Source organism: Sciurus carolinensis, chromosome 1 (genome assembly GCF_902686445.1).
Source record: "Sciurus carolinensis chromosome 1, mSciCar1.2, whole genome shotgun sequence".
Taxonomy (NCBI): domain Eukaryota; kingdom Metazoa; phylum Chordata; class Mammalia; order Rodentia; family Sciuridae; genus Sciurus; species Sciurus carolinensis.
The window spans coordinates 17,325,824-17,339,636 of NC_062213.1; the positions used below are offsets into that span (position 1 = coordinate 17,325,824).

At 44.7% G+C, this 13,813-nt stretch overlaps 1 protein-coding gene across 1 annotated transcript in view; it reads right to left on the reverse strand.

Annotated features, from left to right (window-relative positions):
• Fer1l6 (fer-1 like family member 6) overlaps positions 1–13,813 on the reverse strand; it is a 116,701-nt gene that overhangs the window by 80,058 nt on the left and 22,830 nt on the right. Inside the window, exons 11-14 of the mRNA XM_047542602.1 lie at positions 10,170–10,278; positions 8,644–8,827; positions 3,912–4,032; positions 1,413–1,513 (exon numbers count right to left, since the gene is read on the reverse strand). Coding sequence (XP_047398558.1) covers positions 1,413–1,513; positions 3,912–4,032; positions 8,644–8,827; positions 10,170–10,278 — 515 coding nt within the window. The remainder of the gene's footprint in view (positions 1–1,412; positions 1,514–3,911; positions 4,033–8,643; positions 8,828–10,169; positions 10,279–13,813) is intronic.

Below are 13,813 nucleotides of genomic sequence, written 5' to 3' on the forward strand. Positions count from 1 at the left end.
TAATTATTATCCTAAAATAATCTCCTAAGATAAAAAAGTTTTTAAGCTATTAATTTGTTCATAAACAGTTTTTAAGAATAGAGATTATACAGCTTTTTAAAGATGCTTAAAGGGAATCACAGGTGGCCTTGAGCTCACAGCAGGAGTAGGACTAATATATACTGCTGTTATAATGAAAAAGGGAAAAATGTATATTTATTTCTCATTTCTTTTTCTATAAGGTTAAAATGGTTGGGTAATTGCAAGGTTAGGAAAGATGTAAATAAAACAGAACAACATAGTTAGCTACTGCCTGCCTTCTGGTTTTGCCTTTCAACAAATCAATGGGGACTCCCTTTCTGTTAATTCCATTATGGCAAATTCTCATTTTGGCTCAAGCCTGGACCTAATTAATTGCAATAGTGGATCCAAGGTGTTTCCATGTGGGGTAACATGGCCCCCAGTGAGTCCCACCTCCTACAATTCATGCCACTCTGCAGTCCCCTCACTTTGAACCTAGTGACTTGCTTCTATGGAATATGTCAGGAGAGATGGGGTGGCACTTCCAGGGCAGGTCATGATAAGCCTATCATGACTTCCATCTTGGGACGTTCTCTCTGACTCTTCCTGCCTGCTGGCTCGGATGAAGCAAGCTGCCATGTTGGGAGTGGCATCGTGGAGTGTCCTGCACAGCAGCGAATGGAGGGGGCCTAGCAGGGAAGTGACATTCCCAACCCAGCAGCCCACCAAGAACTGAATTCTGTGAACCACCATATAAGTGATCTTGAAAGTGGGTCTTTTCCAGTTGAACCTAGAGATGACTTCAGCCCCAGACAATGCTTTGATTTTGTACCCAGAGGTAGTCCTGAGCCAGAGGACCCACCTCAGGTACACACACACACACACACACACACACACACAAGCTGTGCAATCATAAATTTTGTGTTAAGCCACTGAGTTTTAGGGTAATTTGCTATTCAGGAATAGGTAATTATATACCCTATTTTTGATCTTTTATTAATTATATTGTCTACCACCTAGAACAGGATTCATTAATTAGCAAACATTAATGTGTTCTATGAAAAGTTTAACTGTCATATTTGATATAATTTATCCACATAGTTGACAAATAGTTTGTTGAGTATCTACCAAATGAAAAACATCATGCTGGGTTGAACGCTGAACATTTTTCTTATTTTATAATCGCTGCAGCAGTTCTGTCTTCCTTTTTATTGCTCCCCTTTGGTTTATGGTTTAGTTATTTAACTGTCAGGAAGCAGAAGTTAGTCTGCCAGTTCTAGCCAAATTACTGAACAAAATGAGGACAGATATAAAACTCAAAGTGTCCATCTGAATACATGTGAAATGGACTATTTTTTCAACGTCATTAAAAGTTGATTCCATGCGCGCTCAGCTCCCCATGTGCCAGCTACCTGCTTTGACGGATGAAATCACTGAGCACCATCTTCATTTTCTCTTCCGGTGCCTCCTCTGAAATCTTGATCAGTTCTCTGACTTCTTCTATGCTTTCTTCCTGCAAGCAAATAAATAGCAGGGATGGGGGGTGAGACTTGTAGTGGAGAGATTGATAGAAACAACCTCAAAATGACAGCTCTTGTTTGTTTGTTTGTTTGTTTTGGAAAGGGAGGAAGAACACTTCCATTCTCTTGTTCTTGAACTGGGAATTCTTCTGCATTCTGACTTTGAGCCTTGTTTTTCTTAAGAGAACTGGTCTGGATGCCAGTCTTTCACATTGCTCCAAGTCATTGCTTCTATCCCAGATCAATCCCCTAACTGGGTACCACTCAGAGTCCACTATGTGGGGAAATCTATGTCATGAGGAATAGCTAACAGCATAGAGGGAATTTGATACAATAACCCAGAACTCCAAAAACCATGTTCCCATCAATTTATCAAATAGTAGTATAATTTTATTGAACAATCTCTGAAATTAAAAAGCTATCCATACAAGTGATTGTATGAGCTTTTAGCCAGAGGGGAATAGACTATACATGGAAATGGCTATACACTTGTATACTTAGTAATTACATGTGTCCTTTTGGCCTAAGTTCTAAGATTCCGTTCAGTAGTTTGGAAGTAAATGGCACCCAAAGGTGATTTTGTGCTGCCACTACTGTACTAGAATATACAAAAATTATATTCTCTGTCATATGCCAAAGTCTGGTGTATGGGGACATATACTTCTCTCTCTCTCCACCTTTACTATAAGAACAAATAACATCATGGAGTCATTAAGGATGTGGGCTCTGGGGTCTGACTACCTGAGTTGTGATAAACCAACACTTTCATGCCCAATTTGCTCATCTGTAAAACAGGATAATAATTGTCCCTCCTATAACTCTATAGAAGGGTGTGAACTTTAACCCTATTAGCCATGATTGAAGGGATCCTGACACTAAGAAGGAAATTGGGAATGGGAGTTAAGGAATACTATGGCCTCCCGGAAAACTTCTGATTTGTTTTGTCAAGACTCTTTGAGAAAAGCTATTCTCTCCGCGGGAAAGCAAGACCAGCCTTCCAAAGAGAGTCTGCGCCTCCACATGACATCATGGTGCGACCCCAGACCAGGCCCTCCAACCTGCTTTCTGGGTCCAGCTCCACAATGCCTGGAATCCCATGGCCAGAGTCAACACTTTGTTTTATACAATTAAGATTATAAAGTAAGTGGGAGGGAGAAATGTGTTCTTTCCTTAGTGCAGCTATTAATGGAATAGAAGAGACAAGACAAGAGCCTTCTGGTGAGGTGTGTGGACAGCAAGTAGAGGACACCTGTGGAGGTGGGGGTGGGAGGGAGGGAAATTGTAAGAGTGGGGACAAGGTGAGCAGAACCTATCAATTTTGCGACAACTTTTTTTTAGTTTATTTTCAAAAAACAATTGGAAAAATTACAATATGAGACAACTCTATTTCAGAGAAAATATAATGCCCAAGATAAAATTATTTGTCCAGTTAATTGGGTAAAGAGAAGACTAAAACCAGAGTTTTTTCAAAACACTATCTTCTCTTTACTGAATATAGAACTTAGTATATTCTGGCTACTTTACAAGAATCGAATCTCCGAAAACAATGGGGTAAATGACTTTATGTAGGAGATAATAGTTATATTATGAACTCAAAAATTAGATATTATTCAAGATTCTACTCAAAAGTTATATTTACCTACATAAATCATCCACAAGATTAAACCGTCTCTGGATTACTTTTACATTTATAATTTCGAGGGGTAACAAAAATTTACTTGGGTAAGAAGTAGCTTCTTAGAAAAGTTTGGATAAAAAAGAGAGGCCAAGAAAATTCTAGCATTTGGTATACCCATAAGACTAATCACTAATAATCACCATCACTAACATTTTTTTCTTCCTGTAATATATACCCCTCAGGATGGTCATGTGCAGACAGGGCAACAGAAATTTAGCTTAGTAATTACAGGCAACTGAGCTCCAGTAACTTAAAAATTTTCAAGCAGTTAATTTTCTTGTGGTGTTGTACTGTCATTTTGTTGAATATCACATTTGTTTATGATTTAAGTGAAACATAAGAAATTAGAATGTTCCAAAGTAAGAACATGGCATCTCTTGAAAAGAAAATAAAGAAATACAATAAAACCTGTGACATGTTTTTAAACTTCTGCTCTTTGGAGATTAAGGAATCAACCTATTGTTAGGCCCAGTAACAGTAAGAAGCAGAGAAAGGATTTGAATTTGGATAGTTTGATTTAAAGTACAGAGATTTTGCAAACGTCTTCTCATTCCCCTGGGTTCACATGGTAGGAACCACGTGTTCCTGAAATGCAGCAGACTCAATTCAGTACCTGAACTGAGATGAAGACCCTCCCCTGGAGGGATTTTTAAAGACCCCCTTTGCCCCCACTTTCCTTCTCTGCAAATCCAGCAGCTATCAAAGGCACCTACCAGGAAGTCTGCCATTTTCTCCAGCATGTTGGACCAGTGCAGCCTAAAGGTCTGATCTCCCCAAGAACTGATGAAGGAGACGCAGGGTTTCTTGGCCTCAAACGGTAAATAGTTGTAATTCCTGCAAAGGCACATGGGGTCTGAAAGTCGGCTGGCAATCAGTGTTCCAGGCAGCGCTAGCCCCGTGTTCCTGTTTTCAAGTTCTGGTGGGATGGGTTAGGAGAGGGGTCAGCACTATCACACCAACAGTATCATCCTTGATCTACAACTGGGGACCCAGGGTCAATGAAGGGCGAAGAGTTAAGGGCTACAGTGAGAGGCATTAGCAGCTACCAGTAGACCCAGGGTAAGGGGTTAGAAATGGCCCATGAGGGCAGGAGTTATGGGGCAGGCCTTCTTCATGGAGGTTTACATTGAGAGAGGAAAGTTGACTTCATATTTGATAGTCTGTATTCTAGACACATGTAAGGATTGACTGAGATAACAGATGTGAACTGAAATCGCTAGAGAAATAGAAGGTACTAATATATTTAATGAGGATGAAGATAGGTCCCAAACGAAACTTCAGTGTTCTGTGACTTGGCATCCACCCCCCATCCATCCATCCCCCATCCATCCACCCACCCAACCACCCTTCCACCCATCAGTACTTAATGTTGCCAGTCATCGGTGCTAGTAATGTCGGTGAATTGCTTGGCAAAGATGGGACAAGAGGGATAGCAAAGTTGCTAAAAGTGGAAGCCGTAGAGTCCCAGGGGTGTTTGAGGGTGGCGTTGGATAGATTAAATGCGTTGAGAAAGGCAGTGAGCCCGGTGTGATGGGGGATAGAGGAGAAGGAATTAATCCAGACTCAGTTCCCAAGGAGGAAGGGGACAGGTGCAGAGGCAGGTAAGGTGGGAGAGCTGTGGCAAAAATGTAGAAACTCCCTTCTAATGACAGTGACTTTCTCAACTGGGTTTCCCCCAGCCCCAGGAATCTTCTCACAGACACCTGGGACTATAGAAGGCAGGCCAAAGCAAGCCTCCAGAACAGGGGTTGGGGCAAATGGCCCCGATAATGTGGATGGTGTTTGGAGTGGCACACCTCCAGAGGTGGGGTGGGGAGAGAGGTGGACAGAGAGACAGAGAAATAGGGAGAAAACAAGCTTTGTTTTCATTCCTGAAAAACTAAAAAGAACTTCAGCCTGAAAGAATGGATTCCAACCTGAATTTCTTCTGGAGTAGACAATGAAATCAGCGAAGGCCCCCTGGCCTGTTCTGCAGAAAATAAACCAGCAGGCGTCCATTCAGAAAAGAAGCCAGATAAGTTCTTGGCAGAAATTGATGTTGTCATTACAGCAGGAAGATGACAGCAACAGCGACATAGGTTAGAAAGGAACCGCTCTGCGTCTCTGTTTTCAAATCATCGCATTGAGAAATCCTGCAGCTGAATGAATACAGTCCTACCCAGTATTGCCCCAAGTGCTTTGGTTTGGATCATTTTGTGCTAGTGATGTTCAGAGCCTTTGACTCTAAATCTCAGGGTCCACTTAGTTGTACTGGGTTGACAGGGACCAGGAGGCTGTGACTTCCGAGGCAAACTGCAGTGCAGATGGAAGGCAGCAGACTGAGAATACCTCATGCCAGGGAAGAGAGAAGACTGCCAATTTGAATGGCTGCCCTGACACAGGACCAGCCTTGTAACTTAGGGCAAGGGTAGTTCTGGAATCCTGAGACTTGAACGATGGCCCAACAAGGCAAGTCTTCTGCTACGATCTCATTCCTGACCTCTGACCCAGCACGTAAATCATATGCAAATGCACTGCTTTGTAAAATTAGAAAGCCTAGAACATGTATACTGTTGTATTTTATTGACATAAGTTGTTTGTGTTCGTGTATGTGTGTGTTTGTGTGTGCACGAAACTGCCTGTGTATAGCAGTTTAGTATGGACAGACTCTTCCAATCCAGCTTCTGCCTACCCTGGTTGGCCACTCTGTGGGCAAAAACTCAATACAGTGACTAAGAAGTAAAAAGAAAGTCCAACTCTACCAAAAACCACCATCATCACTTATTTTTATCTTCTCAAGCCTTCTGGCTAGCACTAATATGTGGTCTATCCAAGGATGCCTTGAGACCTCTCAGCTCCTCCCACACCCTTCCCATGCTACACCCCTGCATTTCCACCAATGGTCAGAAATGGGCTAGTCCAGCAAGGTGGGCAGGGGGTTTGGAGACAGAGTACTTCTGAGTAGTCTCAGAAAGTCTCTCCAACCTATAGATTCGGTTGTAGGATTCACTGATGTCTCAGCTGTGAGAATGGAGTTCTAGGACAGGAGAGTTTGGGATTCTTTCATCCCAAAAGGAAAAGCAACCAAGTATGAATGCCAGGGAGCCAAAAAGAGACCCCAAGGGCTAGGCGCAGTGGTGCACCCCTATAATCCCAGTGACATGGTAGGCTGAGGCAGGAGGATGGTGAGTTCAAAACCAGCTTCAGCAAAAGCAAGGTGCTAAGCAAATCAGTGAGACCCTGTCTCTAAATAAAATATAAAAAAAGGGCTGGGGATGTGACTCAGTGGTTGAGCGCCCCTGAGTTCAATCCCCAGTTACCTCCCCCTGCAAAGAGCCGGAGAAGGGGATCCAGGAGAAAGGGAATGTGTTCCATGCAGGGGAGGGTTTAAACAATGTAGGGAATGCTCAAAACAAGAGGAGCAGCAAGCAGCTAAGATTGTTTTCACTGACTCCACCCTGCTTTGTCCCCAACACTCCCTTCCACCTCTTAAGCCTTCCTTGCCCTTCAGGGTGTCACCTTTTCTATGACTTATCCCATCTCTGCCTCCTCCCCAGCAGGGTGAGTCACCTGCCCCTTCTCTACCCCTAGAGTGCCCTGTGCCAACCCAGTGACCCCTTGATTCATCCAAAAGCATTTCTGCACCTCTCATGTGCCAGGCACTGAGACGAGCAGATAAACAGCTGATGCCCTGCCGTCCACGTGCTCTCGTCTTAGAGGGAAGATGGACAAGGACAAATATCTCAGGCCAGTGTGATTTGTGCTTGCTAAAAGTGTACAGAAGTCCAAACCAGGCTTGGGGTCCAGGGGAGGGAGCCTGGGCTGACTCTTGAAGGGTAAAGGAGCTGGCAGCTGAGGAGGGGCCTGTTGCCAGGCAGGGGGAGGAACATGTCCAAAGACCCAGAAGCAGCAGTCAGCAGGACAAGTCTGGGGAACTGCCAGAGGCATTGCATGGCTAGAGGAAACAGCGGGGAGGGCGCGGCGGGGTTCGGTAGTGACTGCAGATGATGCTGGAGAAGTAGACGGATTAAAGCCACAAGCTCCAGCCTCTGGAATTAATTCTGAAAGCCACAGGGAGTCAATGAGGGTGTGAACCAGGGGAGTAATGGGTTCAACTAGTTCAGTGAGTACCTTGAAGAAAATCCAAGCCAGGTAGGAGATTTTTAAGATTCTCTAGGCCAAAGATGCTAATGACCAGAATTAAAGAAAGAGCAATAGATTTGAGAAATACTGAAGCACTAGAATCAATCAGACGTCATCACTGATTGGATGTGGGTATGAAGGAAGAAAAGAACAATTGGCAACCTTCCCGTGGTGGTTTGCAGGCCTCAAGAGAATCATGGAATGAATCCATAAGATAGGAAAGACAGGACAAGGAGGAAAGTTATCTCTGAAGACAACGAGCCTGGTGAACGATTTGCAAGATGCCCAAGTGGAGGTGTTTGCCCCTGATGTTCAGGGAAGAGAGCTGTCAGGGGAAATAGGTTTGGGAGTCCTTGCTGCCCTAACAGAGCCATGGGTCAGCTTCCAGAAAGAGTGTCTAGGCCAAGAAGAGCAGAGATTGAAGAGATAGCAGTATGGCCTTGTAGGGGCCACGTGACATCACTGGATTCCCATCTCCTCACATGTCACATGAGGAGAGCCACCCAGAGGTCAGAGAATTTTTATGCAAGCACAAGACTCAACAAGAGAAGACTCTTACTACATTTGCTTGTTTCTTTTCATACATGGCTTCATTGGTGCTTGACACTATTTTCTTAAAAAAGAATGCTATCATTTTACATCTCTCTATAGATTGAACATTTGCATGGATTAAAGGAGATCTGTGAGGTGCATGGAGGTCCCCAGCTATTCTCCGAAATGGTCTTTCCTGCTGAGAGACAATCATTCTTTGAGTTCTTTGGTTTGCCAATAGCGGTGGCAAAAATAAGAAATATGTATTTAGTAATCCCACCAAATCAAGCTAGCATGGGGCCACAGATGTGTATCATGACTGTTAAGAGTGTTTAGTGTAAAATCTTAACTTCAGACCTTTGTACTCTATGTGCTTTGAAGTCATAGAGCAGAAGCATTTCAGGCCTGACCACCATCAACATCACTGTTCTGCCCTTGACAACCTTCCCGTGGTGGTTTGCAGGCCTCAAGAGAATGACGGAATGAATCCGTAAGACAGGACAAGGAGGAAAGGTATGTCTGAAGACAATGAGCCAGGCGAATGATTTGCAAGATGCCCAAGTGGAGGTGTTTGCATCTAAATCACCGGGATGTGTCATGCGGAGGCGGGTCATGCTGTAAGATTTAGTGGAGTGGTGCTGAGCATGTGTCCCCTGTGTGCACCTTGCTCCATAACTGAAATAAAAAAGGCTGTTTCTGAATTTGGGGAAGAAGTGAATGAAAGAGTCTCAGGAACTGGACAAAACCCAACTACCGGGAACCTGGGTTGGTCTCACCTGCTGAGCCTCCTACCTGTTCCCCTCTGTTACCAGAGGCTTCTCCGGGTGAGTGGTGGAAGACATGGGGATGGCCAGGTCGGGGGCTGCTTCCTCTGCTCCTTCCTGCAGCAGGGGCAGGGCCTCTTCTCCAGCTGCTTCAGAGGACTTCTTCTTGCTGCCATGATGGAACCCTCCATCAATCAGGTTCCCAAAATTACCTGTAGAGGTGGCAGCAAGGGGAGAGGGGCCGGGTGTCAGCAAGTAGAACCAGTCAACTTGGCATGAGGGACCCAAGTTCTGGTCCTGCCAAGATCTCAGGGTGAAGGTGGAAAGAAGAAGTGGTGGGAACAAAATAGAACTGACTGTGACAATGAGCCACCCTCTCCACCCACCTTACCTGCTCTTTTGTAAAAAGTACCCAACTTAGAAAGTAGAAGACACCGGCAAGTAAAAAAGAAAAGGGTCACTAGAAATGACAAGATTCAGTTATAACCACTTTTAATATCTTAGTGTATATCCGTCCAAAAGTTGGTAAAGGATCGTTGCAGGTAATATAATTTTGTAAATCACTTTTTTCACTCCAAGAAAAAAATAAATCCCCAAAACCTTTCCCAAACGGCTTTTCCTCTACGAGAAGATTTCTTGTCTAAGTCCCCAAAGTCAACAGCATGTTTTAAAAAGTAATAGGAGGTGGGGAAAGAAGGAAGAAGGGAAGAAGGGAAGGAAAGCATTAGGTGGGGGCACACAGGGCGGCTTAGAGCTCCGTACAGGAAGAGACAGCCCCTGCAGGAATATCGGTGTCCTCCATCTTTCCATTTGACAATCTGATTTCAAATGCTTAAAAAAAAAGACTAAGAGGAATATTCACCACTTTTGGAAGGAGTCCCAGAGCTGGTCATATTATAGACTTGGTCAATTTTACTTAAATCAAGAAAAGTCTGTGGTCATGAGCTCATGATCCTGGAGCCCCTAAATCTGGGAAGCCTTCCTCAGCCCTCCCCTGCTGGCCTCCCTTGCAGCCTCGTCCCCTCAGCTCCCCATTGGCTGCCTACTGTCGCTCTCTATTTCTGCAGTAGATACTGTTGGTGCTTCATCCAGATACTTTACCAGGAAGGGGGACCCAACTCCCAGCTACCAAGAGAGCCAGCAGCTCACAGTGGCCACCTCCCTGCTCGTGGAGATTGTGCCTTCTCCACTTCCTTCTGCCCTGCTGCAAGACAGCTGCGTGGATGGAGACCTTCCCTGATTGAATGCTCTTGCTTGGATGGCTCACCCGCCTGCACCACAGCCCAGGAAGATTGCTAGGACTTACATGAACAGCATCCACGGGGCATGTGCTTCTTTGCAGGTATTAGCTTATTTATCCCTGAAACTCTGAATCTAGCCTATTCTATTAACCACATTTTTAAACAAATCTGTCCCTTATATATTGACACTAGGGACTGCTCACTTCTTTCTGAGATGCCAACTGCCACTAGATCGCTGTCACTTCACATAGGACACTAATTAATCTATTCAGGAAACAGATCGGTGTCAAGCACTGTACTTGTCTTCACCTACCAATAGAAACTTCGAAGCTGATGGGTTTATCACCAATCTTCCGGTCAATCATGGTAGCTTCAAAAAATGCCCCAAAGAGTAAAAATTCCTCATATTTTTCTGGCATGATCTATAGAAAGAAAAAAATTATTAGACAGAACTGGTTTTCTTCTTTCAGCAGGAAACCAAGTCAGTGATGCTGACCTGGTTCAACATCATTTATAGACACCTGACTCTCTGTGTCAGCCTGAAATGTCACATCTCCCCACTGATCAGACAAGCAGGAACCATGGAAAACCCATTGCAAATTCAAAATCCAACCACTTATCTAGAACGATGAGACTCAACCTTCTGATCTTCTATCTTAAAATACAGAGAACCTCCTTTCAGATCAAAGGGTGAACTTGGTGTCTATATTTTTCTAAGACTCTGTGGGTAAAAACGCAGGCCTGGGATGACCTTCAATGGATCAGGTTTTCAGAAACCCAAAATCAAAGGTGAAATCCTGAGAGTCACAGATTCGACCCTTGCTTTCGAGTTTGTCTTCATGGCTCATACAGGATGCTCACACACATATTATGTTACTTGTTCCTCCTGAAAACTTTGAGAGGGCAAAATCTGGGACCATTCCCATTTTGCAGACAAGGAAAATGAAGCTTGAGGCTGTTGAGTAGCTTTCCCCTGGATTCTGACCACAGACCCAGTGCTCCTGGAACTCCAATGTGTGTTAACCCAATCCTCTGGTGCGGACCCAAAGTCAAATTTACTTCCTGAAGTAACCAGAAAACTTGGATAAAAGGGTGGAGGTTTAGGGGGACCCAGTCCTGTGCATCCGGGGTGCTACAAGCACTAAGGCTGCTGCTGGGAGGGATCCATCCCTCCTGAGGTGCACGTGCTTATAAACTGCAAAGGGCCAGTGTCTATTCCAACTTCCTCCTTTTACCTTAATAAACTAAAGTTCAGAAACTAAGGGGCTTCCCAAGGTCAAGTCAAAGCAAGTAAAAGCCAGACCTGAGAGATCTCTCCACCAAGGCGGCTTCGACAAGGAGTCTCCAGCCTGGAAGCCTAGGACTACGACAGGTCACAAGACAGGGCCGTCACAAGGTAATACACAATTATTTGCAAATGACTCTTATTGACATGGAACAGTCTGATGATTTAGGGAATAGATGTCCCTGGAGTACAGTGACCAGAATCACATTTCTGAGTGAGTTAAAGTTGCACAATCTGCTTCCTGGTTTGTTGGGTTTTGTTTTGGTTTGGTTTTAGTTGGATTTATTAAAATCTGCAGAAAACCAGTAAGGTTAACTAAGGAAACAAAGCATTTTTGGTCCCTAGGGCTTAAAGTCACATACAGTCAAAAGCATCCCTCAGATAGCCAATCAATAGATGGAAGGTGACCCTTCCTTCACTCGGGAGCCACCTGTGGTATTGACAGCCCCAGGAAATGTTTCTATTGACCAGAAACATGGAACAGGGTGGCAGCTTGTGCTGGATCGTTTTTTAAAAAATGGATTATTTTTAGATATATATTAACATTGGGATACATTTTGACATAATCACAAAAGCATGGAGTATATTTGTTCCAATTCAGTTCCCAGCACTTCCCCCTCCTCCGTTCCCCTCCCTCTACTCTACTGATCTTTCTGCAATTTATTTATATACATACATAGTTTCAATTAGTGTCTTGTGGATCTACTCGATGTTTGAACTCACTGTGGTGTAGTGATGTATGTACATGTGAAAGTTTAGTCAGATTCATTACACTGTTCTTCCCCTATCTTGTCCTTCCTTCTTCTCCTCAATCCCCTTACTTTACTGATCTTTCCTCAACTTTGATGGAAATCCTTCTCCCCTTTATTTTTTCCTTTCTCTTTCTCTTTCTTCCTACCTTCTGTTTTGGATTAGCTTCCACATATCAGAGAAAACATTTGACCTTTGGTTTTTGGGGACTGGCTTATTTCACTTAGCACAATAGTCTCCAGTTCCATCCATTTACTGGCAAATGCCATATTCCATTCTTCTTCATGGCTGAGTCATATTCCATTATGTTTATATACATTTTTTTTAAATCTGTTCATCTGCTGAAGGGCATCTAGGTTGGTTCCATAGCTTAGCTATTGTGAACTGTGCTGCTATAAACATTGATGTGGCTGCATCATTCTAGTATGCTGATTTTAAACCCTCTGCATATATATTGAGGAGTGGGATAGCTGGGTCATATGGTGGCTAAATTCCTAATTTTTTGAGGAATCTCCACACTGCTTTCCAGAGTGGTTGCACCAATTTTCAGTCCCACCAGCAATGCATGAGTGTGCCTTTTCCCCTCGCATCCTTGCCAACAGCCTTGATCATTGCCATTCTGATGGGAGTGAATGAAATCTCATGCAGTCTTGATTTGCATTTCCCTAATCGCTAGAGATGCTGAACAGTTTTTCACGGATCTTAGTCACACTCCACCACTGCTATAAGCAGCTTCTTATCTCACCCTCCCAGGCTGCATTCACTCTCCAGAGGAGGAGCCTGGGAGAGGGACCGCAGGGACCCCAGCCAGAGGAGACTACTTCAAATCCCAGCTCTGCTGCTTCCTAACTTTGGGCAAGTCGTGCTCAGTCTCTGGCTGTCACTTTCATTATCTGTGACACAAGCATCATAATAGGGCCCACGGGAGGAAATAGAAACGATATGGAACAGGCTCTGAAGGAGGGGGCTATCACAGGAAGTAAGCGCCAGGAGGGCGAATCACCGGCCGAAGGTTCAAATGAAGGCAAAGTTCCTCCAGAGGCGAGGCAGTAACCCTGCGCCTTCGGCCACAGTGCAAAGCCAGTTGCTTTTACAACCCTCCATCTGTACCTCCCAATGCAGCTCCTTTGAGTTTGCCTGTCTTCCTTCCCCTCCTAGACCATAACCTCCACGGAGCCAGGCTCAATTTTTATTCTTACCGATGTTGAAAATGATGTTTAAATAAGAAGCTCCTCAATAAGTGTTGACAGGATTTTTCAAATGAGCCTATCTTAGGTCGACTCTGCTCCATGAGCGTTTGGCACAGGGGAGGGGGAAGCTTTGATGGTGGTGATGGGTGGGCGCTGGGGAGGCCAGCATTGTGGGGTCTCTCGACTGCCCAGATGTGCAGTAAGGGCTTGGCTCCAGCTGGGGACACTGGAGCTGGAGGACCAGGGCAGCTAACGAGATGTGGTAGGAAGGGTTTTGGAGGGCAAGCTCCAGACTGCTCAGCTGCGGGGAGGGTAGAAGGTCAGAGTTGTGGTTTCAAAATATAACCGCAAATTCTCAGCCAATCCTCTCTGGAAAAAGTGAAGCCTAATTCTCCTCCCTTTGCAGGTGGGCCACACTAAATAAATTGTTTCTAGTAGAACACAGCAGAAACGTCAGCGAGCGACTTCCATAGCTAGGTCATGAAAGAGTCTCTGCGTTGCTCCCTTTTGGATCACCTGCTCCAGGGGAGCCAGCTGCTATGTCAGGAGGGCACTCAAGCAGCCCATGAGAGGGTCCGCAGAGTGAGCAACCAAGGCCTCCTGCCAACAGCTAACAGGGACCGACCTCCTGCCAAGTAAAGGAGCCACCTCACTCGGCAGGTGAGATGGGGCCTTCTGAAGGCCACCATCCCTGCCAAGACCTTGACTGAAACTTCACAAGAAATCCTGAGG